Genomic DNA, 25,621 nt, shown 5'->3' on the forward strand with positions numbered 1-25,621 from the left:
TTTATTAAAGTTCATCAGCATTAATTGCCTCATTGTTGAATGACTTTTGCATGTAATTATCACCAGTCTAAACACAGATTGCCTCAGGTACAGTATCTAATGTGATCATGTGTTCTGAATCCTATTAAAATAGCCAAGATGTAGCAGAGATTATTCTCTCCCTAACAGTAAGAAAGTGAAAGAAGGAACAGAAACAGGAGAAAATTATTTTGCTCAGCCTAAACAGTGTTACTTTCTCTGTCTCATTCCAACATTTCCAGTAATGCTTTGGTGCCATAGATGCTGAAGCAAGACTTAGAGATGCCAATCCTATACCAGTGTCATTTATCTCAAGGACAAGTGAAAATTCCTGTGCCCCACTAGAAAGAAAATGCCTGAGGCACGATTGCTAAAATGGGCTTTAAACGTCATGCTATATTTTAATAGACAGAAAGATGGATACATCAATGTCTAAAATAATAATTCCTAGATTATATTTATCAGAAGAAGGCAAGGCTGGAATTGTAATTTGAAGAAGCCCGAACTCCAGTATTGCGAGCTAATACCCAAGGAGAGAGGACACACAGGCCCTTCTTTGAACTTCTATGCTGTTTTAAGATGTTCCCAAGATCTAAAGGCTCGGCATCAAAGACAAAATTTCATACTTTTTTTACATCAACCTGAAATCTTCACACCGTATTACTATCCCATTCCCAAACCCTACTTTCTCAATAAAAAATAAATAAATCAATTACTATTCCCTTTCCTCAACGTACCAGCTCTTTTGAGACTTAATAGAATACACTTTACTCTTCTGAATCATTACATGCAATAGACACGTGAAGGCTTTTAAAAAAAAATTAAATAAAATACGATTTTGCAAATTTGCTTGTAGATTTATTTAAAGTCTTCAAAAGGCCTCATCTTAAAAGCCTCAATATCATCTTAGGAATGAGTTGCTCGTCATGGCAAATTTTGGCCATGTCCAATACCCACCTTTCTCATGTATATGCCCCCTTATATGCATACCTACTTATCCCCTGCCAGGGATCTGGAGTGACTTTTCAGAGACATTCATATTCAAGATTGTGTTTCAGCCACAGATTTAACAGCAAAGGACTGCAAAACTATGTTACACGGTATTTAAAAATACAGCATGAAAAGCTACATTGAATAAGGACTTTCAGCAGTAAAAAAGGATTTCACTATGGAACACAGACAGACAGCTTCAGAAATTTTACAATATTTTTAAACACTACTAATCTGTTCTTGATTTGATGTTGTGTGTTGTCAAGGGCTTTTGCAGTTCTCTTGTAAGAAAAGTAGCTGCAGACATAAATGCTGGAATAAAGACAAGACTTGTCACACATTACCTTCCCTTACCCCTCCTCACATTGCTTTTTCTCTCAAGTTTATTAGCATTAATAACTGGAAGCACTGATGTAGCCTTTTAGGGTATTAGACCCAACCTGTAAATTAATGCATTGGTTCATCACAATTCATTAATCAAGCCTGTGCTGGATTTAACAGACAGCAGATTATTAAAGACACCAAATTACACAGACGAAAAAACCCAGCTCCCAGAGGGTCAGATGTAATGTGAATGGTTTTGCATAAAACCATAAACCTGCTATTAAATTAAAAACAGGCAAAAATTATGTCCGCTGCTTATCTAAAGTAATTTTTTTTTAAAAGGGATGTTACGCTAATTTACTTCTTAACTGGTCCTGGTTACACAGCAAAGGACTAAAGGTTAACTGCAATGGCTCCTCTGATGCTTGGTTAAGCAACTTACACTAACATATCCTGACTGAGGTGAAGAAATTAATGAAATTACTACTGTAATTCATTACTAATGGAAAATTGTCAATGCTTTCAGCCAGCAGTTCACACAAATTTTCTGCAGACATGAAGACCTAGTACAGTGACTCATGCTCTCAGACTTGCTACTCTTATTTCAAGTCCCAGCACCATTCATCACGGCCGAACTTTATGCCATGCCATCCAGCAAAGTTTAGCAACCTTTGATCTCAATAGCTGAGGGCTTTCTACTTCTGTGACATGGGTTTATGAAGGAAGAAAAAATAACATGTAATTTTCAGCATCAATCTAAGGAATACTAAAATAAAGAGGGAAGAGAGGCAGAATCACTGCAACCATCATCCAAAGTATAACAAACAGAGGAAAGATTGCAATTTGCCAACTAATGATGCAAAAAGCAAACAATGTAAATGACTGTAAAATTTATATATCAATTACCAATTTAAAGGACAACATTTATAACAAGTAGTGAACATTAACAGTTAGTGAAGAGCCCAAACAAGACTGGTCTGTTGTGCTACATAGTCCTGGTTTCCCTTTATAGTCTTCACTAAACCACAAAACAGAATACCAAAGTAAAGACAGGATAGCAAAATTGTCCATCCCAAAAGAGAGATTAATCTGTGACTACTGTAATAACTGTCATCTACAGATAGCAGGAATATGTTACATTCAGTGACTTTGACATAAATATTTAATATGTCTTGACTGCATATAACATGAAACTCCTAATAGGAGCATTCTTTTATGTTAATTTATAGGACAACGTTAATTTATAGGACAACGTTAATTTATAGGACAACGTTAATTTATAGGACAACGTTAATTTATAGGACAATGCTGTTTTATGGTTGTGGGGTTATACTGGAAGGAAGCTAATAAAGATAATCTTTATGATCTTCCCATTGATTTGCTTAGAAATATACTGTTTCTGATGGCCATAAATACCCAAGAGACGAGAATCATGCAGCATGGGTCCCAATGGAGCTGCAGGGTTAAATTATGCAAACAAAAATTAAAGTTTGAATATCAGTACGGTTTTCTCCCACGAGGAAGAGCAGAATTTAAAAAGGCGGGGAAATTACTACCCATATAAGAACTCAACAGAACACAAAGCTGCTCTGACTCTGTTCTGTGCATCCCAGCATGTGAAACAGAAAGAAGATTTGGCACAATGAGAGTAATACCAGAGTAGGGAGAGATTTTAATGGAAGATGGCAGCAGATTTGCTGTCACATCCTTCCCTGTGGGGAGTGGGCTTCTGTAGATGACGTTCAGCAAGTGTGGCCAGAAAGTCCCTGTACATCACCTATTTCAAGGGATGTATGGTCTCCTCAGGATAAAGCCAGGGCAAGCAGAAGCCAGAAGGACGAGGACCAGGGAAGAGCTTCTCTGCAGATATTGCCCATTTCTTACACTCGGTCCACAAGGATCCCATTGGCTGCTTTCAGGGAACAAGTGCTGAGGCGGACAGGATCCCTGTACACCCCAGATGGTATTTTTCAGCCTAAGATCAAAAATTAGCATTTCTCATAACTCAGTGAAGGGTATTACAAGAACTCTTACTCAAAGTCCAGCGAGCCCTGGTGTCACAGTGCACACCGAGGGCAAAGTGGTACGTGAGGTGTCTGTCTGCTTCGCTTTGCAGTCGCTACTCCTGCGAATTAGTACAGTGGCAGAGCTCAGAAATTAGGTAGTACAACCTAGAAATCTAAGGAATGATAAGGTCTTCATGGACAAAGGATGCTCAGAATGTATTTAATGTATAATCCTCCAGTTATGTTATTTAATACATAAAAATGACCTACACTTCTAAGTTAATTCTCATTGAAATCAGCTGAATACTGCCTTTGTGTACACATCTATATTGATAGACTATAATGTACTGTATCAAGTAGTCCTTTTGCCAGTATCCCAGGCCAAATCTCTACTTCAAACATTGGACTGGTAATATTTTACAATGCAAATGAGTAAATTCTCTATCTAGTTTTTAAAGCATTATTTGTAAACCCCACTTTAGTGTTCAGTGGGATGGTATACACAGTCTCCTTCTTTATGCCAAAAGTCTCAGAAATACTTGGGGGGTTAGGGAGAAACAGCACACATACGCAACACTGCTGCAACAGCTGCACTTCTTTATACTACAAGCATGTGAAAACAAGGACTAGTTTAACAGCAACAACAAAGTACACCTTCCTAGCACTTTAAAAATTACTAAATTTTAATGTTGAACATGTTCCTTAATTATATAAAACTCTGCAAAGAATAACATAGTTTAAATTTATTATGCAAATGCTCTTAATTTATGACAGATTGCTACTTCAAATACAAGTATTAAATCTCTATTAGATTCGTTGAGATAATGCACTAATATGCATCACTGAGGTCTTAAATTTCTAAGCAGCAATAGTGTTTGTTAGATGCAATAAGGATTACCTTAATTAAAACACTATCCTCAGCATCTCAAAAGATTTAATCCAAATCTTTATATAGGGCACATTCATTATCTATCTCCAGTTAATAAAAATATGACCTACTTTGGTTACATTTTAGAATTTAATGTTGATTACCATTTTGTTAATAGAAATAAAATACTAAAGACTTTAAAGACAAGCCAAAAGCAATTTTGCCAGCCTAATTAAAATACTATTTAATGGCCTCAGAAGGAGCTTTATATTTATTCATATCTGTAGAGGCAGACTTTGTAGAAATGTTTTTAAAATATCAAACTAAACAACAGACTCCTAAAAATATACCTAAGGATAACAAGTGAGATTTATAACCAACGAGCTTAATGCAGAGCCTGAAGAGATTCAGAGAAGAACTCCTAAAGCCCACAGGGACACTTTTGAACACGCGAGCTGTTCCGATAAGCTCAACAAGACTCCTCACTTCTGTAGGAGGCGGCCCATACCATGTGTCTTTGCAGAAGCAAGGCTTAAATTAATCATAACACTCCAAACGTAGCATCAAGTTACTGCTAAGTAGTAGTTTCCAAGGAGACACGATGCTTATCAAAACACTCTGATGCACTGCAGCCTGCCAGATCTAAGACAGTATCTGAATGGGTGAGGGCACTTCTTAGCAAAATGCAGCTTATTCTGGATTAAATCAGGGACACAGCAGGCTCAGCAAGAAGCAAAGTTTTGGGAGAGCAGGGGGAGCATAAGTCCTCACCGTAAAGCTTCTCCTGTACCTACCACTGCCATATTAAGCAGGATACAGGGCATCCAGAGGGACCACAGCCAGCTGAAGCGTGTGGTCAGAGAACTCATGGGGCAACCGCTTCCCCAGTGCCATCCACTCACCTCCATGGATTTCTCAGGCCTATGCGAGAAGTTGTCTTTTCACAGCATCGCTCAGCAAAACGCAGCCTCCCTGTACATATCTTCTCCATACAAAAAAAGGTTGGACATGCATGCTAAAGAGACTGAGTGTCAGTATTTGTCCTTCCATCCCCCGACACAGGTGCCACTTCCAATATCCTAAAACAAAATACATATCTTTGAAGGTAAGAATGTCATGGCTGAATCTAAAGCCTTATCCATTTATCACCCAAGAAAAACTCTAGCGTATAGACTTTCTCTTACTAAAATTAATTCACATTGGACACCTCTAGTTATTGCTGTGTTTATTTTTTTGAAAGGTTTTGAGGGACTGAAGAATTTCACTGCTTTTAAAAGACACAATGTTTATGGGTTTCTACTAAAAATGAGTATCAACTCCTACATTGTAAACTTGAAAGTATGGGCGAACAATGCCACAGGCCTCTCACTAGGGTTCTCACTACAAGTGGGACTTCCCAGTTTAATCGCTGTCAATACATACTGTTTTCTCTTGATTTCCACTCGTCTAGAAGCCACCTGCTCCAAGAAGGGACCCAAGCAGCCAGTGGCTACACCTGGGGTTTACAAAGGTTGGGAGACCAAAGCGACGTCGTTCCGAGCGGAGGCCACGGGAAGATGTAAGGTCATGCGCAGAGCTGAGCAGCGCCGGCGGAAGCTCCCTGCACAGGAGATGTCTCTGGGTAGCAACAAAAGCAGCACGGCCTGGGAACTGCAGCGACCAGCATCCCTCTTTTCTGCCCCAGTGCGGGGCGGGGAGCTGGATGGGCAGCCTTCTCCGGAGCCCCCGGGCGCCCACGCAAAGCCTTGCTGCAGCCAGTGGTCTCCATCCACACCTCCCGCTTTCACACGCCGTGCTCTGTCTGGCACACTCTGCTCCATTCCCTCATACTGGTTTTAGCACCAATTTCCCATCCAATGTGTTTTTCCTTCTCCCTTGTTCAGTATTTCCACTCTATTTCTTCTCTACATTGCTGGCCCTATATCACAAAAAAAGTGATAGAAAAGCTGCTCTCCAACTCCCAAATACACTTTCAGAAAAAACAAGGGTAACGACACATTTTCCCCTCCATCTCCTTTGCCACGCTCGGTCCAAGAGCAGCAACCTCTGCAAACAGCCCGTTCGGCTGCCATATGCCCACGGCCAGCAGCGTCCTGCCCTGTTTCCCCTCGGTCCCAGCCCCACAGCCTCTGGTGCATCCACTGACACACGCACCCATGGGTCTGTCTTGTGCTGATCGCCAAAAGCGAGGAGTTAATTTTATGAGAGAAGGAATTTTTTAAGCCTAAAAAAACTGATGACATTAGAAAGCTCGTTGTAAATTTTATATAAAGAGGTCTTGTCTCTTTATCATGTACATAAATGTCACCCACTGAAAGACTGTTGTCACAAATGCCTCCCATGAGTGCCAGATCTGTCTGTAACATGGCATATAAGATGCTTGTTCTTCTAGTAATCTGCACTTTTCAGCTATTATTAATTCCTTAAACATTTAAAATAGACCTTTTCAATTGTGCTTTCACCTCCTGAGGTCACTGCAGCAATCTCAGCCCATGTGGCTCATAGTCCCCCTTTTAACATTCATTTTCAAAGACATATAAAACACCCAGACAAACCAAGAGTCAAAAACAGACTCCTGAGGCGAAGATCTGTTTTTCCCCAAAACTCTTCCATATGTTAATATAACTCCCTTTTACCAGGTTTCATGCATGAGACAAGGGACTCTAAAATATTCCTTATCTCAGGGAAAGCACAATAGTCAGGATTTTTCCCCTTTCAACTCTCAGCTACTCCTCTCCATGAGAGCATAGGCTGGAAAGATGATAAGGAAAGTATTCTAGCAGATCTATGCCTCTCTCTTTCTCTATTATTAAGAAAGTGAAAAAATAAAAAACCCATTACCTCCAAAATGGAGGCAGGCTTTTTGTGAGATAAGCCACTCCTCCACATCGTGTATTCCACCGTAGGGATTCATACTGGGCTCAGTATCTTCTAATGGTTTCATCAGTTAATATTAAATTAGTTTCAGATAGGAAAAAAATAATTCTCCCTGCACTGCACTAAATAATTTGCCTTTATATAGACTGCATAAACCACATTTCTGAAGGGGAACAAACAATTATTGTTCCATTTATGTAAGTGACAGTGGATGGATTCTCAGAGATTGACAGTTTGCATCCCATACTGTCAGTATTTTGCTGTGTAGTTGACTTACACTATTTGGTCATTTTCTTACACTTTACAAATGGAAAGACATTTCACAGTAAAACCACAAAAGGAAGGTGGTTTATAGCACAGAGCTCTGGAATTAAGGTCTTCCCATCCTCAGGACAGCAAGATGGTCCCTAGTGCCAGGGCTAGAATTGCCCATATATAAAAACAACCCGTGTAACTACTTGGACGGTTAATGGGATAATGTGGCAAACAGTGTACGTGGGGTGACAGTCAGGTGTCCCCAGAGGCACTGTCAGCACCAGTTCTCATGCAGCCTAAAGCCGGCTCTGATGCCCACCTAACCCCTTGTGTGTGTGTCACAAGGTTGGGCAGGGACGGCTGCTGCAGAGACCAGCCTCTGCCCCTTTGCCTGGACAGAGGGCACATCTCTCCCCCACCTCCTCCAGCCCAGCTGCCAGAGCTGCTCCCTCCGTTCTGGGGCCAGCCGCGCTGCAAGCACGCCCGCCTGGTGCCCCTCCAGATGGCAGCCGCGCTTGCGCAAACTGTAAGAGAAAGCAAGCAAGACCACTGCTTTCAGCGCAAACCCACCCCTCGAGCAAGCAATGCTTTGCTCGCCTCTTCAGGTCAGTTTTGGCAAATGGAGCAACTGAGGTGACACCCGGTCTGTCCTGACCACGAGCACCCTCCGCGGGAAGCCGTGGCTTTCCCACTGCCAGCTATTGCTTTGCAGGGAAATGACGCTTCCTCGCTGAAAACCTTCGGATGCCGTCATCGTAAGCCAATCGCTACACAAGCCCTTTTAACTGCTCTCCTGTCTATGTTCAGTACAAAAGAGGCTGTGAAACAAAATGGACCAAATGAAGAGCAGTCTGCTAACAACCATATATTCCTGATTTTTAACACACTGTGCAGTAATTTTCCATAACTGCCAAAGCTTCCTATTTCTGCAGTCTCAGTTTTTGTCAGTGGAAAGTCCACCCTTTTTACTTCATATATCCAACAGGAAATTACAAGCTTTTGGAACAACTCCTGTTTGACCTTGTGTGACAACCTGCGGTTTATTGAAGGTTATTTGTTCACATGTTCACATACTAGTTCCTGTTCAAAGGTTTTGGCATGTTCCAGCATCCCCTCTGGCTTTAACGGAAAAAAAAAAAAAAAAAACAAAAAAAAAAACCCTACCCCTTATCAGTGCTGACAGTAATCTCTCAAATATGTCCGCACACAACCTACGAGCTGTCGCTCCAGATTGCCACAAACTATGTTTTGCCATGAAAGTAACCTTTTCCCAGGCCTCTGCGTCCTCTCCTGCTTGCTACTGCCACTACAAAAATAAGTACATTACACAAAAAAAAAAAAAAAAGGTAGTCTTCTGTTCAGGATAAAGAACCAGAATCCTTTAGAAAGACTTTGATATTTCCATGTGTGTGTCGTTTGGGTTTTGTGTTCGTTTTTTAAACTTATGAATGAGACCTACAGATTTGTTAAAAGTTCTGTTACCCCTTCATGGTATGATTCCAGAAGTACATCCCTTTTATTTCTGCTACTGGAAAATAGCATAAATAGAATCTCTTGCTGCTGGCTCATAAGAAAAAAAAAAAAAAAAAAAAATTCTTACTTCTATCCAGAAAAGCCTCAGATCCCCTTGCTGCTAAGCCTAAGAGTCCCTGCAAGATACTGAGTAACAGGAGTTAGACACACTCACACCTTTCTCTGTGGTAATTTATTCCACGGCAGCTGAAAGTTTGTAACGCTTGGTGCTCCCCTTTAATGATTTGCTCTTAATAAGAAATTTTCAGTGAGCTGTAACCCATTCCTACTTCAGATCCATAGGAAAACTAATAGCTAAAATTCCTCTTAGGACTTTCAATCTCATGTTCTACCTAAAGGCAGGAAAACTTTATTTTGCTGCTAAACAGTTATCCACAACTCATTTGTTTCAATTTAGCAATGAGTCTATAGAAAAAAAATCCATAAACAATATGAGTAAGAATCAATTATTTCCCATTTTTACATAGCTGTTACTAATAACTATGCAAAAAATCCCAGTGATTAGCTTTTCATTGTCCCAGCTACTGAGAACATTCCAACTGCCCAGCTTTCAAAACCAGTGCTCCCCAGTACTGAACAACTTCACCTTCCACAATCACCCTCTCCCTTTGGGACTGATTACATTGAAACAATGTAGTTACCTTTTCCAATACATTTGATCAGTTAAATAAACCTTTCTGAGCCAGTACCAGACCTCCTGTGGGTATTACAAACACTGTTCCACATGCAGTAGCCCAGCTTCTTATAGTTGTTTAAAAGCTGAGACCTTGAAAATCATCAGCGTGCTGCCTGTACTGCCAAGCTTTGCTTGCCTTTGCCTTTAGCCATCCCCCATGCCCCCCACAAAGAATTCCCCAGTGTCACCAGCAGGCACTATGCTGGAGATACCTGTTCTCCTCTGCTGATCACTAACCTCTGCCAGGAGCTTCTGCCAGGAGCTCAGAGAGATGGCAGCTCTGGACCGGTTTGGGGACATGTCTTTATTCCCGCTCTCCTTGATGACTGTCCTTCTTATGATAATTTTTTTCACAGCACCCATATGTAAACGACCAGCTTCTCATGAGGTTTTATCACTGTTCCTTTATTTGTTTTAAAAAGCATTCCCCCGATTCTTCAAAATTAGTCTGAGGGAAACCTGTAGCATCTTTTATTAATTAGTATTGTATGAAGTAAATAATAAAATTCATAGCAAGCAGCTTCCAGCTCCCTTTCTGCAGCTGCCTTTAAATAAAATAATCTGGTGCTTGGCTGGCAGGAAAGGCACATGCTCTGTACTAAGTTCCAGGCACTCTCCAGGTACCCTACAGACCAAAAACTCTGATTGACACCCTCACACCCAGCTGAGTTTCTAGCATTTGGCTCCTTGTCTATGCAAAGGTAACCCTGAAGTCCCCCCTTGCCATACCACTACCTCAGAAACACGGTTTTCTGGAACTCTTGCAGGCATTCCTGTGGAGTATTTTCTTTCCCTCTCATTTTGGCTCTTATTAGATGTGCCTTGTCTAACCCATGCTTAAAGGATGGCTCCTAATCCCACAGAAAATCCCTGTCTCAGAATAGGTTTGCAGCACTTAAGTCTTAATTCTTAAACACCACTGACCACCATTATCAACCAGAATGATCTTTGTAAATGATGTGAATCGGAAATACATCAACCTCCCCAAGACACCATGCACTACCTGAGCAAGGACCACCTCACATCTCCACACCATGTCTCTGTAATAACAATGCAGAAAAAGTCTCACAAAAATTTAACACTTACCTGTGTTCTCTGATTCCACACATAAGTGGACTTTTTTCATCCAAAAGTGATTTGTCAACCCTCTTAGTCCTTGCTTTCCAGAACGCCCATATTGTGCAGATAATCTGCTCCTGGGAGCTCCTGGTCACCTCTTCTACCAATCTTCCCAACCACCCGGAGGTATGACAGCCTGGTTTCCCAGTCTTATGAGACTTTTGGAAGTTACTGCCTGAAAAAAGCCTCTGTCGTCCCCAGGTCATTTGAGGAAAATTTCTAGGAATTGCTCTAATTCCTTTGCAGACAGCCTACAGCTCTTGAGTGAGGTTAGTCATCTCTATACCCGTGAAAACTTCCATCGCTTGTTCTTGGTACTACATGCCGTTTCTGCTAAAAAGAGAAAATTACAATGAAGCTGCGTATTTATTTCTGGCATTTCTGCTTGAAGCTTGGATACAGGAGCAATTTCTTTGCTCATATTCCCAAACCTCTTTCCAGAGGATAATCAATCCAAAAAAACCTTTCCTTTTGGCTTCCCTGAGAGCCACATCACCAGTGTTTTTATTGCCGTCTGTTCCTTTCTAGCACCTCCACTTCTACCAAATAAAAATCAGCCTCTGGCATAGCTCTATCCATACAGCTCAGCTTCTGTTCAGCGTCTCACATGGACAGTGTTCTCACAAATAACTCAGTTATTTTACTTTAAAAAATAACTGCTTTTTTATTATCTTGACTGAAGGGTACTCATAACATCAACTCCTATAAAAATGTACCCTGCCTCTGTATACTACTACAGATTAGTGATTGATCAGAGACCAACAAAATCATTTTGTGCTCTTTTTTCCCTAAGTGCATCCCAAGAATGGTAAAGGTACACTGATTTTAGCACCTTCAGTCTTAAAATCACGGCATGGATTTTGCTCTGCTGCCTTCTCTGTGACTAGTGCAAGTGTAAACTTTAGGTTATTAGCCCCTGTGGCACCAACATAAAAGGAGTACCAGGCTGCGCTCCTGATATAAAGCTCCGATCAAACGGCAGTCAACCATTCGTTGTCTGCACAGGTGAAATTAGCTCCCTCAATTCTCTACATTAAGTTCAAGAAACATCCATCTAACTGCTTCAGTGGAGCAGTTAGATGTTGCCAAAAGCGGTCCCATAAAGGCCTAGGGAGTACCCGGCCTCCAACCAGCAGCTATCAAGATCTAGTGTAGCACAGTGAGTTGGCCTGCTAAATTCAGCTTAAGAAAACTGATCATTTGACTGCTTCCCATAGATATCAGTCTTCATTTCTTATTTGCAGGAATGTAAAAGGTGACAATAGGAAAAGCAGCACAAAGTGGAGTTAATTGTTCCCCTGCAGACAAACTTTTGTATCAAGTTTCATCCTAAAATGACTCTTTGCATTCAAGTTATAACAGATAACAATGCATACATACAGTGAATCATATTTATTTATAATGGGAAATACTCATAAAATATTGACCCCAATTACATGATCAGCTATGTTCTAATGCACGATACAAATGGGTTACTTATATTACATTGGGAAATACAAAGAAAATCAAAAGTGTAATGGTTGTTACCTTATTAGCATAAAATTAAAGCACCTGAATGCATAATTACCTGAAAATATTAAGGGAATCATTTTTAGAGCCCAAAGAATTTCTTAAATTAACTGTGTTTTAGGCAAATTTTTCCGTCACTCTGAAGAGTTCTCTTCACTGCAGGCTAATACTTGGAGGCTGGAAAACATGAACTAATATTGATATAAAAGCCAATCTATGAAAATAGCACAGAACAATAACTACAAAATGCTATTAGTATATTTACATTTCAAGTTCCATTTATGTCTATAATTAAGCATACAATCATAACTCTTGCATAAGATAACATAAAATTAAGTATACATATGAAATATAAAACCAGAACAGAGTGCTGCCAGTGTTGCATGTGTTATGCATAAAGAGACAGGATGATAATGCTTAATGCTACTATAAGAAAGTTGATTCCAGCAATTGCACTATTTCATAATATAAGCAATTTCAGTCTCAAACTTTGGCAGAAATACAGTGTTTGCAACATTCCATCATCTTATTTCAAAGGAGCTATAGCATGATTATGTTTGTATTTTCACAGATTAAGCTGAACAAATCAAGGGACACTAGATTTTAAATCATCCATATGTAGGGTTTATTAAACTATTTTTAAAAGAAACAATGTAAACAAAACATTTTTCCACTATGAAGTTTCTTTAAGCTCATTACAGTACTGCTGCATATAATTTATACTAATCTCAGTGGGTTTTGTGGGCCATTCACACAGAAATAAGAGACAGTCTTATTATAGGAAAATGAGATAGAACTACAAAACCAAAAAAATTAGCCTTATTCACAAAACAATCAAATCTACTTTCAATTTTTTTTTAATTGATTATGTCAAGGATTTTCATGAGTTCTTATAGTGTCTCAACCTCCTTGTAACAACAAATAACAAATTGGGGGCAGGCAGCGTGCAAGAATTACAATCTTAATGAGACTGAGTAAGTAAAAAAAGCTGGTGAATTCCCAATACTGACGATGTCCCCCATTAAAAGTATTTCCCTCCTCTGGAACTTCGCATTCCTTCCCCTGAAGCCATGCTATTCTGAACAGTAGGCTAGTTCACAGTATGTGCCGCTCATAAAGGTTTCTTTTCAAGAGACAATAATAAAAGCCTTAAATATAAATAGTACATATTAATGCTATAAATAATGCCTTGAAAGATTAATACAGAAAATAAGGGAATTTTATTCTTTCTGCTCCCTCTACCAAGACAGAGGTGGTTTTATCCACAGACCTTGGTCACAATGGCAGGTCAGTAACGAGTCTAAGAAACAAAACTGTAGAAAGATTGATTTCTTGCAGAATTGAGTAATTTTATCTGTTAGCACTTTGATGACCTTGTTTCCACAGACATCACTACTCTACCGTAGTAACAGAATACATATGTAGCAAGACCTAACATTACATGTCATAGTAAAAATTATCTGGATCACGTGTTGCCCTTCTCGTTACTTCAGTTTACACTTGCTGCACAAAGGGTAATGGGAGAGAAGTGCTCCTCAGATGACCAGACCAACCTTCTCCTCATATCACAGCAAATGCAGACATATGACACTCATGGATTATATGAGAGGCAGAAAAAGTGAACGTGTGCTGTTCACCAACAAACCTGCCTGACACAGGCAGTGCCATCTCTTCTAGAGAGTGAAGGATGCCCACCCAAGGCATCCATTCAACTGTGGTTTAGCACACCCTTCTGCGGATCGAGCACGTCTCTTCAGGATTAGAACGGATGCTGTGGATGCGATGTATTAATGTAAAAACGACTGTTCACATAGGGCGGACATTGGAGTTGGGGTTTTGCTCCTATTTCTATGTATTTTCCTTTCCTTCTTAAGCCATTCTTTTTGTCGTCTTCACAATTAATAAGCCAAGGGATTCAAAAAGACCAGTCAAACCTCAGTTTTGTCCTAAAAACCTGATTCTTCAAGTAGTCAGCCCTACTGCAGCAGCCTTCACTTTAGCCTGATTTTCAAAGGAAACTACAGTTATGCAGCTGTGCTGTCTATACGGAAGCATGTGTATTTATACTACCGAATTCTTCTAGAACTTTTGAATTCAACTCATTTCAATTAAATGAGAGGTTAACAGCCTGAAAGAAATCAAGTTCCTACGACTTTGATTAAAAGAGATAGCAGAGAAGAAAAATGCTATTGATATTTTAATGATTTATGCAGAGAGCACAATCAATATCAGGCACTGGGGAACCCACCTGGGAAAGCGCCATCATTAATGACTCTTCTGCAATAAAGGCTTTATGTGTGCAATTGTTTAGAAACAAGAAATTCCACCGGAAATGAGACTTTATTAACCATGCTGTTTGAAGAACTATTTATAATAAAACATCCACAAGAAAGCTAGCTTCTTATTCGTTAAACCATTTTTCTGTGTGGATTTCTTTTTCCTTGCAATTCAATTGTCTGATTCTGATAGCTATATACACTTCACTAACTTTTTAGACACTGATATGCATTCCTTAATGATTCTCAGGAGTTTTGACTTTGTTTCCCTGCATTTTGTTCTTCTGTGTCTGCTTCAGTTCCCTTGGAGGGCAGAATATGCACCACAGTATGCATTTTGATGACTTTTGTGCCCCATGGGCTCACAGGCTTGCCCATCTCTTTTTAAAATAAATGCAAATAAACCATCAGTTAACAGACAGCTGCAACATCTTTCCAAAAGAACAACCTTTAAAAATATTGTTTACTTGTCTGAACACAAGATATCCTCCTACCCTTCAAAATAAATGACTGATTGATGGGTAGGCAAAAGCATTTGCTTTGACAGAATCAGACTGACATCAGTTTTCATGTTCTCTGCTGCCTGAACAGTATCAAGCTGATCATATTTGTAATTCTCCTGAAGTACATCAATCCAAGTAAAAAAAACTGCAGTCCTTTCCTACACTGGACTTGTTGATTTGTCCAATGTAAGTTAGTGAGTAACAAATTCAACCATGATAAAAATTGATTGTATAAACTGCTTTTTACAATCCCTGAAATACAGATACCATATAGCTTCTTATATCTTTATTTGGCAAGATGAGCACAGACCAGAAGAGAGCTGCAGCTCATCCAATTTTAATTTGCTCTTAAACTTTTTTGCTTTTTTTAATTGGCTGTTGCAGAATGATAGCTCTGACCAAATAGTTAACCAAGAAGGCATCAGGCAGTAATTTTCAAGAAAATATGTGAGTTTATATCCAAGCACAACTGACAACCACTGACCGTACAAATGGCATTTCTTATGCAGCTAATTACAGTAGCTTTTATAGTAGGAAAGAAAAAGTTAGAGAGTCTGCATCTAATCTTGCAAGAAAGATGACCACAACAACTGTACACCTCAGTTATTTTTCCAGTCACATACAATCTGAGATCACATGATTAGGTATGCTATTCAATCCAATTCCCAAAACCAACAGAAAGCATATACAGCTGATTTATATGCATGTTGGATAAGGCCCTGGCTAGACCTTAATGGCCAAGATTGTGATACAGGTTGTGCTGACGTACCTTACTATTCTCCTTCCAGAAAAGTGGAGCATTTTAAAGATCTGGCTGAGGACATAGAATCCATCTGGCACAAACTTACAACATTTAGATTTGCAGGGAGATACTGATAACATTTTCTTATGCTGTACATGTACAGGCCTTTTCTTGGTTTTGATACTTGCCAGATCTATCATACAGTATAAAGAGAGAGCCTCTGCATCTTTTAAAGACTCTATACTCCACTGACACACACTTCTTCAGCATAACTTTAACTGAGAATAACTCCATTTTGAAAACTATAATTTAAATTACATGTTATTTTAATATTTTAAAGATACTTCTGTTTTATTCTTCCTATAAAAGTAAAAATTCACCTCTGCATGCACCTAAAATGATAGAAAATTATATTTCCTCTCTCTCAGGAAGCCATTTCAAAATAACATAGAACAGATTTGTAAAACCTGTTTAACCCAGTCTGTTTTCTACTGCATCTGAAGTACTGTATGTGCTACACATGAAAGACTCATTAAGAAGACCTTTTGCTACTGTCTTGTTAAATAAGCCCTGGTGCATAAAATAACATGCAACATATGTATCTGAGACACTCCACATTAGGAAAATTACCAAACTCAAAAACTTAAGAAACTGTCAAATACTCTACAACCCTTTATGCATTTGATATCTCAAATAGTAAAACCTAAAAATCTTAACAGTTTGCTTTAGTTGCCTTTCTAGTATGCATAAAGAAAGAGGTATGATCTCACGCTCTGAGTATGAAACTGGAAATCAAAATGTCTTACATAATGATTTGTCAGACCACGCTATGGGAACTAACCAAATTGTACCAGTCCTACCCCAGTACAATAGAGATAAATTTATACTGAATTGATCAAATCTGTTCAGTTAACAAAGAATACATGAGACATTTGGCTTCTGGGAGTGAGTTTTAGAGAGCAGTAAAGCACATGTTTCGTTACATGCTAAAACTAATCGAAATGGAATTGCTAGTTACTGAGAAACTTATGACTTCAAAATTTTTACTACTGGACAATTTATCTAGTCTTGCTAGAGAATGGTATCAAGTACAATAAAAAACAAAGAACATTAATAATTATAAAAAATAAGTATCCAATTCTCCCTAGGCAAACAGAACTTACACAACTTAATTTGTCAAAACAGCATATATAATTTGTAACATTATACTGAAGTAAAACACAGACTAGTGATTTAAAAAAATTTATAAACTGGACAAGGCCACTGACCAATCCAAAAAAAATGCTAAAAGGTAGGGAAATTTTAATAGGGAGTTATAACTTACCAGCTTTGCAAATGACAGAAGAACTTGACAGAAGTCTTGAGAGACAGAAGACTGAAGTCTTTATATATACTGTTCTGACAGTTTAATTGAATCAAGATATCTAAAGATGCACAGACAGTAAAACCACAGAAAGTGAAGAAAGGAATCTGTAAACTATCAAAGAAAATATTACAATTGGCTTTACCTTAGCTTTTTAATCTATTTAAATTCATTTTAGAATAAAAACTAACATTCAAAAAGACACTTCTAAGTTTTTTCAGGCCCCAAGTGACATGAGCTTTTTCTTTAAATCAACAGTCTAGCATTTATAGTCAAATAAATGGAGAAGAAAAAGTTAGCAAACACTTAAGGGATATTAAGTATATGCTGTCCTCACATATTCAAATCTGTGTTTGCTATGCTTTTTATAGAAATATCTTCATATAAGCTTTCAAAGCAAAATTAATCATGCTTTCTAGCAGGCCATTATGAAAAAACACTACCATGGGAGATAAAAATCAAAACATTGAAAAACAGGGATTGCAAAGTAGAGTCTAACTAGAAGACTATTATTTGAACATGAGTTCCTCCAAATCACTCATGCTTGCCAAGCAATTATCACAATTAACTCCATATTCCTTGGAAAAAGTTATCAATACATAAATGTCAAAAAAATAACAATTCTTAATGCACGAATTGCCTTCTCCTCCTTGCAAGAAGATAGCTACTCCTGGCATTTTTTGCAAAAAATCTTTGTTTGACAAATTAGTCCTTTTATCTTCCATCAACATCTGCAGTCAACCACTGCTTTGGTGAAAGAGTCCAGTGTTTTCTTTTAATTTTACTTTAAGAGAGGAGGCACACACTCAGAGAAAAGAGTTGCAAGTCCTGCAGTTTCAAATTCCTTTTGTAGCTCATCCAGTGTTGAATATTCTTTGACTTCAAACGTCTGAAACCTACATTGTAAAAGGGAAACTCATGAATATGCCTAGATTTGTCAGAATGTAATTATCGATTGTTACTTTTCTATCCACAGCAGTACTAAATTATACCTTTTATGCTGTGACTGTACTTTTGTCTCACACAGTACACTAATCATTTTCTCTCTGCATTTCTTTCCGCTTGAGTCCACGTCTACCTTAGAAGTTTTCTGAAGAATCAAGTACTCCTAAATGACAAAAAGAACAAAATATTAAATGTCACCTAGTATCTTTGAAGTTTAGTAAAATGTAAAAAGCTATACGAAACATGCAGATTTTTTTCAGAACATAGCAATCAAACTTTGAAAGTGCCCATCCCAAAATGTGCATGACTGTTTTTTTCATCAGCTTAAAGTGAAGCACAGTCTTAAGTGATCTAGAGAACATGAGTTTGAAAAGCCAAAACATTCTCCTCCGGTATCATCACAAAAACCTGCCTAATGCAGTGGGAGCCCATAAGTACAGACAAGAAGTTCAAAGCCCAGGCATGCGCTAGGAGCACCATGTGCTCTGTGTCAAGGAAAGAGACACTAATGAGCTAGAAATATGTCTGTTATTTATTTCTCATCACTAATTTTCTGTTTTCTGGGGCATTTGGGAAATTCAGGAGATTGAACCTAGGCATATTACAGTCGGGAAACACAGGGAATGCAGGGGTATAATTACAGTGGGAAGCAAAGCAATACAGGCCATGGGTATCACTGGGTTCTTTCTGATAGAATACCTTCTTTTTCTTAAATACGGAATAAAGTTGTCGGGCCTTCCTACTGTCCTAATGATCAATCTGCTTCCAAAATTGTTAATCTTAGAAAAACACACACAAAATATTCAGACACATAGGTTTCAGTGGTAAATCGATAGAACTAGTCAACATTCATTGTTCCTGCACCTTAATGTTGCTCCTGTCACCCTGAAGAAGAATCAATATTATCTTGCCCATGAACATCAGTCTTCCAGTCAGCCTTAGATCTGAAGCCCATTTTTCCACAGTTTTGACGTATTTTGCCTTTGCTCTCATGTGATCTAAATGCAAAAAGAGCATCCAGATACCATCCTCTGTACTTGTTCCTTTTGACAAAGTAGTTTTTTCATTGCAAACTGTTGCTGATTCCTTAATGACATATTTAAGATGCTGCTGTATCCAAAGAATCAGGTCGTGTACCATGGGTTCAGAAAGATGCTTCTTTGCTTGTTCAAGTAATTTATCTTTCACATCCATACATTGGGCCCTTGTAAGCTGGTCTGAGTTAACAGAAATATCTGGTAGAGTTGATGGATAATTGACCGGTAAATGAAATAACAGCTTTAAAACTACATCTGTATCCAGCAGTTCTTTCATGCTGATTTGAATTCTAAACGTGATTCCATGTGTCTCTGAAAAGTATGAAAAAACAAACATTAATAGTTTGCTTTAAGTTGAAATACATATACCTTATTAAGGCATGTTATTTTCTTTAACAATTCAACCCAAATGACTGCAATTCTATGAAAAATGAGGGGTGTGAGGTTTTTTGCGGGGCAGGGGGTTGCAACCAATGGCTCAAGCTATACTTGCAGGGAATCCTGAAATGAAACACTTCCATATCATACTAGAAGGAAAGTTATTAACACATTCTAAAAAGAATTCACACCTTTTGGCTCTTTCAAAGTCTAGACAAGCCAGTAACAAAGAACTGTGCCTCTTAGAAACATGCAAGTCAGCTTCTACTGCTCAATAGCAGCAGCAACAACAACCGAAAATAGAGACTTTTCTGGATGGACTCAACACTGTCCTAACTTTGCTCCTAGAGAAGTCTGTAAGACCACTACAAGACAAATAGACTTGTAGTGAGTAATTTTTAAGACAACCATTCAAAAGAGTTCCACACTGAAGAGAGACTTGGAAAGAAAAAAGTCAGATTCTTTGTCCTCGACAGCTTTCAGAGAAAATATGCTTAATTCTTTTCTGCCAACTTCTCTACATTTACAACAGTTGGACTGACATAATGAAAACATCTCTGTTGTACATCTGACGCTAGATACTACATACATACATATATATATATGCATATACTTATATAAATGTATGTATATATATCTACATATCTACTCAAAACCTGTTGTTGGTCTACTTCAGAATAAAATTATTTTCAGAGTGAAAAGGATACATCCAGTATGTAGAAGGAAGGACAAAAGACTACATCCTCCAGATAAATCACATCAAAGATGCTAAATATGAAAGTTATGTACAGTAATTCCTGCAATAAAACCTTCTTGACTAAAACATGTTTCACAAAAAAAAACAATACAGAACTTCATAAAGTGAAAAGCACGGACAAAGCCCTAACCTACTTTTGCTCCTCTGCCATGAAGAAAGAGGGTATCAGATAAAAGATGATCCTCTTCAGATGTTCTCTGCTTCACACCTTTGAGGCATTCTAAACACTTCACCCCTTTTCTTTAAAAAATTGCTAAAATGTCAGGTTGATTCATTCTATGAGGGCAGCAGAAGCCAGATTTGAAAGGCAGATTAGAGCAGAGCTGAGTTTCAGAGGAGCTCTTTTGAAGTGACTTGCCATCTTCTCCCCCTACCTTATCTTACCTTCCTTTACATGACAGTCATTTGAATTATGTTTGATTAGTATTGCTGACGCTGCTAACCAACCTCAATGCTCTTTCTGATTTTATATTTGAACCCTACTAAATGAGTGAAAGAACCTAAAAGTGACTTGGACAGACAGAAGCAGTTTAGAGAGCTTAGCCAAAGGCTTGTTTCCAAACCTCCTTCCTGGGTCATACAAAGAACTCCAGGTCAGAGCAGTCACAGCATAAAATAAGCAAACCCTCCAAACCCAATAATCAAACTCTAGCATTAAGAAGTCTCCAAACAGCTACAAACCATCACTGCCTAAACAGAGTCAAATCCACTGCTGAAAGTAGTAGATGCAAATCCAGTGAATTAAATGAAATCACACTCAAGCATGCCCATACTTACAGGCACTATGTGTCAAAGCCTCATTCCCTGACAACAGGAGTTGGTCTCCAGCCTTCCAAGACCCTATGAAAAGTTCCAGACTATTTTTAAGGCAGGCTTATTCCTCGGAAACTCATCACCCTTGGAAGAGACTCCAGTCGCCACAGCGTCCACCTGGCAGCATGCAGCCTTCGCTCACTGGCAAGAGCTACACAGGAGGACCTCAAGCCTTCCCATTCCAACCTCTGGCTTCTGCTGCCCTGACAAACATTTCTTACTGGGCACCAGCAATGATAGCTCCTCTGCTGTTACTCTAGGCTCAGCACACGTAACCACATGCACAAGAAGAGCCTGCACTGCATCTCCTGGGACCCCCAGCACCCTCTTGGCCACCAGAGAGGGTCTTCACACACACCTGAGCATCACACCGCACACCGACAGGGCCTGCCAACCCACCTCCTTCCAGCTGCCACTTTCAGTGGGCAGCCCCAGCAGGTACCAGCCAGCTGAAAGCAAGCTGCATCTGGTTGAACTGTATTAACATTATTGTATTCCTGTCCGTAAATCACTTCATTTTAAACTATGTTGCCAAGAAATTTTATAATGCACAGCCTATAAATGAGTTGAAGAATACTGTTCTATTGCCAGTTTAATTACAGTGACAGAAAAACATGTTACCTTTCTGATAATCCTCATAGGATTTTTTCACTAGCTTGTCATAACAGATCTCACCAACTCAGAAGTAACTGAGGGATAAACAGACAGGCCAACCTAGCCCCTTCGGCAAGGGCCTCCTGCTGCAGTGATCATATTCTTAAGCCTGCAACAATCTCACACCTTTCCCTGTGATGATGAACTAATCCAAAGGAAGCATCGCATCCCAAGGTGTATCACCCTGAGCCATCACGAAAAGCCCAGCCGTGCTCATTTACATCTGCTTCAGACTTATTTTTAAACAGGAGAATCAGTTCAAAACATTTGTGGAGCTACAGCATCTAAAGTTTATTTAAACATTCCAGCATCCATTTTCTGCACCAGCGCTGCAGACGGCTGGCAGAACAAAGAGCAAATCACTGTTGCCCTGCATAACAAGGCTCTAAAGAAATATTTCCTTTGTTTGCACACGCTACAAGGTCTGAGTTGTCTTCACAGCAAAATGGGGATTATTTCTGAAATAAAAGCTTGGGTATGACCGTTCTACTGGCATTTAATGTGCTAATAAGACTAAACTCAATACATTTTAACTCATTTTCCCCCATTTAGGCATTTAGCCCTAGCATACTTCAGATTTTTTCTTATGTTCCATGTCAACCAGACAGATATCCCCCTCCTCTCCTGCCCAAAGGCATTTTATGCAGCACATGCAGTCTATTTTTAAATTCAGAAAATGGCACCTACTAACGTACAAGCTTAGAATATATAAATATATTTTTATAGCAATCTCGGTGAGCAAACCATAAGAGAACAGATTAACAAGAAAATTATGGATTTCTATCTGTAACGCTAATCTTCGTAAATAGATATGTAAGGTAAAAAAGAGATATGCTGTAATTAGTTTATTTAAATTCATCAACACATTGGTTTTGATAAAAACATATTTTACATTCTGAATACTTCGTTGTTAAATTCCAGAAAGCCAAAGTTTTTAGCATACCAAGAGAGCTGCAAAAGCATTTTCTTACATTCCTCAAAACCATAAATCCCCAGTGGCCTCCTTTTTGATCCCGTGGATCTACACGCAAATTACTCTTAATGTATTAGAGATAGCGTAACATAACAGTCTTACTGGAAGTTACTTCTGTGCACTGTTTGTCAATGACAATTTATATGGTTTGAAGATATAAAGCAAACCTAAGCTAATGAATACAGCAAAAGTTAATTGTATACAAACTCAAGGATTCTGTAACTCCAACATGAAAGAGAAGTAAATTCCCAAAGTAAGAAAACTACCACTAATCTTTGTTGTAAATAATCTTTTCAATTCCAGCAGAAAATGACTGAAATCAACCAGATATGCATGATCCTAACACAACACAAACAACAGCCTGGCTAAAGGCCCTGCAAGGTCACATGACATCAATATAAATATGTCTATTCCCCTTGTGCACATGTGGCACTTTATGCTCTAGGAAGGTTTCTAAGCCTTTTACATCCTGGTAACTTATAAACACAAAATCATTCTTCTGTATATGAAGCACAGAGAAGGATGTGCGTACATCTCTCTAACAGATTTGGAGGAACAGACGTGCATATGCAATGTTCAGATAAGTTCACATTTTTTAAAATAAGTATCTGTTAAGACTAGATACTGTATTTTTAAACTATGCCTGAAATAACATTCCTGAACCTTTTAACTTTAAGAAAATAAAACTCAGTCGAAACATTTCATCAATCATATTTTAAGATACAATTCTAAATACCAACATAAAATGGCAGAATTACCTCCCTACACTGGAGCAAGAGGTATGAGCAGATCTAGACACAAAACATTTCTGCTTTTATATTACCCCAGTTAATTGTGCTCCATGCAAACACTAATGTCTTCATTCCTCTGAGACTGCCTACACACAAAGTCCTCTTTTCCAATAACCACTTGCTGTTCTATGTGAATCTATTTCAACAACTGTTTTCAAATAGAAGTTTAAGGTTTATTCAATTAATTTCTTAGTAACATTTTAGTTAAAGTGAGTCACTCAAAAGCAGCCACATGTAATTTCACAAAGTAGCACAAAGTTATTTTCACAGAATGTTTGAGGTTGGCAGGGACCTCTGGAGGTCATCTGTCCACTCAAGCAGGGTCACCTAGAGCAGGCTGCCCTGGGCAACGTCCAGATGGCTTTTGAGTATCTCCAAAGCTGGAGACTCCACAACCTCTCTGGGCAACCTGTTCCAGTGCTCAGTCACCCTCACAGTAAAAAAACATCTCCTTATCAATCCCAGTTCTTTTGGGCTGCATACATACACAAACAAAACCTGATAGCAGGCCACTGGATGCATTTTTAACAGCATTATTCAGCACTTTACAACAGTCCAGCCAGCAGGAAGCTGCCTACTGTCCATTGCTCCCAGGGATGCTCATCGCTGGGAAGCTGGGCAGCATGCTGCAATAGCTCCCAAGACACCAGGGAACAGTAAGTGTTCCTCCCTTGCTGAAGGGGCATCTTCACAGCACTGTGATGGTACAGACTGATGAAAATCATCTCTTAAAATTATGTTCTAATCAGTGGCCACCGTGGCTCGTGCAGAAAATGGGGAGTAAAGGTGTCTACGCTTAACTGCATTCCTAGTCTACAGCATCCAGCAGCTGACGGGAGCAAGCACTACAAACCTTCTCACCTTCCTACCCGCAGCAAACATAAGAGATTAGCGTTAGTACCCTGCAAAACCTACAGCCATAGACATGTTGCTGAAGCTGGAGAACATTCAGCACATCATAAAGCCCAATCCTACCCCTTGAAAAAGACTGAGATGACCCAAGGCTTCTCATGCACAGCAGCAGCTGCACCCCTATTAAATATTACAGAATAAATACATGGTCTTGTTACGTGTATGAGATGCAACTGCTTATTTACCCAAACAGCAGCCAGCCCCTTCCCACTGCTGCCCTTCGCCTACCACAAGGTTCTGCACACCCTGCAAACGGCTGGAATGAAGCAAGTCGCTAATTATAAACGAGCAGCACCCGCTAGGATTTGCCCCCTACTAAGAGGCCGGCAGCAAAGCCGCACGGCAGGACAGGGGAGAGGGTGCCCATCTTTGTCGCTAGTATCAAGCGATTAAGGCGGTGCTGCCCCGCTGGGCAGAGCCCCCGCAGCGCGAGGGCCCGAAGCGCCTCCTCCCGGGGTCGGGCCGGGCCGGGGCAGCGAGAGGGTCCCCGGCTGAGGCGCCGCCGCGCGGGGTCTCGTTTGGGCAGCGCGGGGAGACGCTGCCGAGCGGGAAGACCGGCGGCTCTCGGCAAAGGAGCGCGGGCGCCTTCACCTGAAACCGCCAGCACCTCGCAGGCGTCCGGCTCGGAGTAGATGGCAGCGAGAGCCGAGAGCTCCTCCAGCGCCAGCTCCGACATGGCCGCGGCTGAGGGCGCGGGCCGGAGGGCGCGGCGGCGCCCCCTGCCGGCGGCGGGGCCGCGCCCCCGTCCCGCGCCCGAGGGACGGCGCCCCTGGCGGCGGGACCCCCCCTCCGGCGGCTTCGCCCGGCGCTGCCCCTCGGTTCGACTCGGCTCGGGCGGGCGCGGCGACGAGCCGCCCGGCAGCCTCCGAGACAGCGAGCGGCGAGGGGCAGCACCAGCGGCGGGAGCCTCGCTCCCCCGGCGCAAAACAAAATGGCCGCCCGTGAACGCGGTCGGCGCGGCCTGCTCACCCTGCGCCGGGGTGGGCAACCTTCCGTGGCCATCGCTGGCCCACAGAAAGGAATGACCCGGTCGCCATCGCGGTATAGACAATTACTTGAAGCACAGCCACACACTCATACAGGAAGTTTTACTGGAATATGAATCTATACTGCTTGTATTCAACTATTGTGGCTTCATAATCACGTTAACAGCCACCTGATCCCGGTTGTCTACAGCCAATGGTATCATTAACTCACAGGTGTAATCACCTCAAAACAAAAAAAAAATCAGTATCTTCCATTATTATAAAATCAATTCTAAAGGCAAGGGATGGGTGGTTTACTTTTTCAGGAAAGTATATG

At 40.1% G+C, this 25,621-nt stretch overlaps 1 protein-coding gene across 1 annotated transcript; it reads right to left on the reverse strand.

Moving 5' to 3' along the window:
* Positions 1-12,043: 12,043 nt before the first annotated feature.
* Positions 12,044-25,039, reverse strand: RWDD3 (RWD domain containing 3). Its single transcript, XM_042784991.1, has 4 exons — positions 24,911-25,039; positions 18,869-19,353; positions 18,052-18,167; positions 12,044-17,955 (listed from the first exon to the last, which is right to left on the reverse strand). Exons 1-4 carry the CDS (start codon positions 24,993-24,995, stop codon positions 17,841-17,843), a joined length of 801 nt encoding a protein of 266 aa, XP_042640925.1. The 5' UTR covers positions 24,996-25,039; the 3' UTR covers positions 12,044-17,840.
* Positions 25,040-25,621: the final 582 nt, after the last annotated feature.

The sequence above is a fragment of the Tyto alba genome, unplaced genomic scaffold, assembly GCF_018691265.1.
Source record: "Tyto alba isolate M040663 unplaced genomic scaffold, T.alba_DEE_v4.0 Super-Scaffold_1000006, whole genome shotgun sequence".
In the NCBI taxonomy this organism is placed as follows: Eukaryota; Metazoa; Chordata; class Aves; order Strigiformes; family Tytonidae; genus Tyto; species Tyto alba.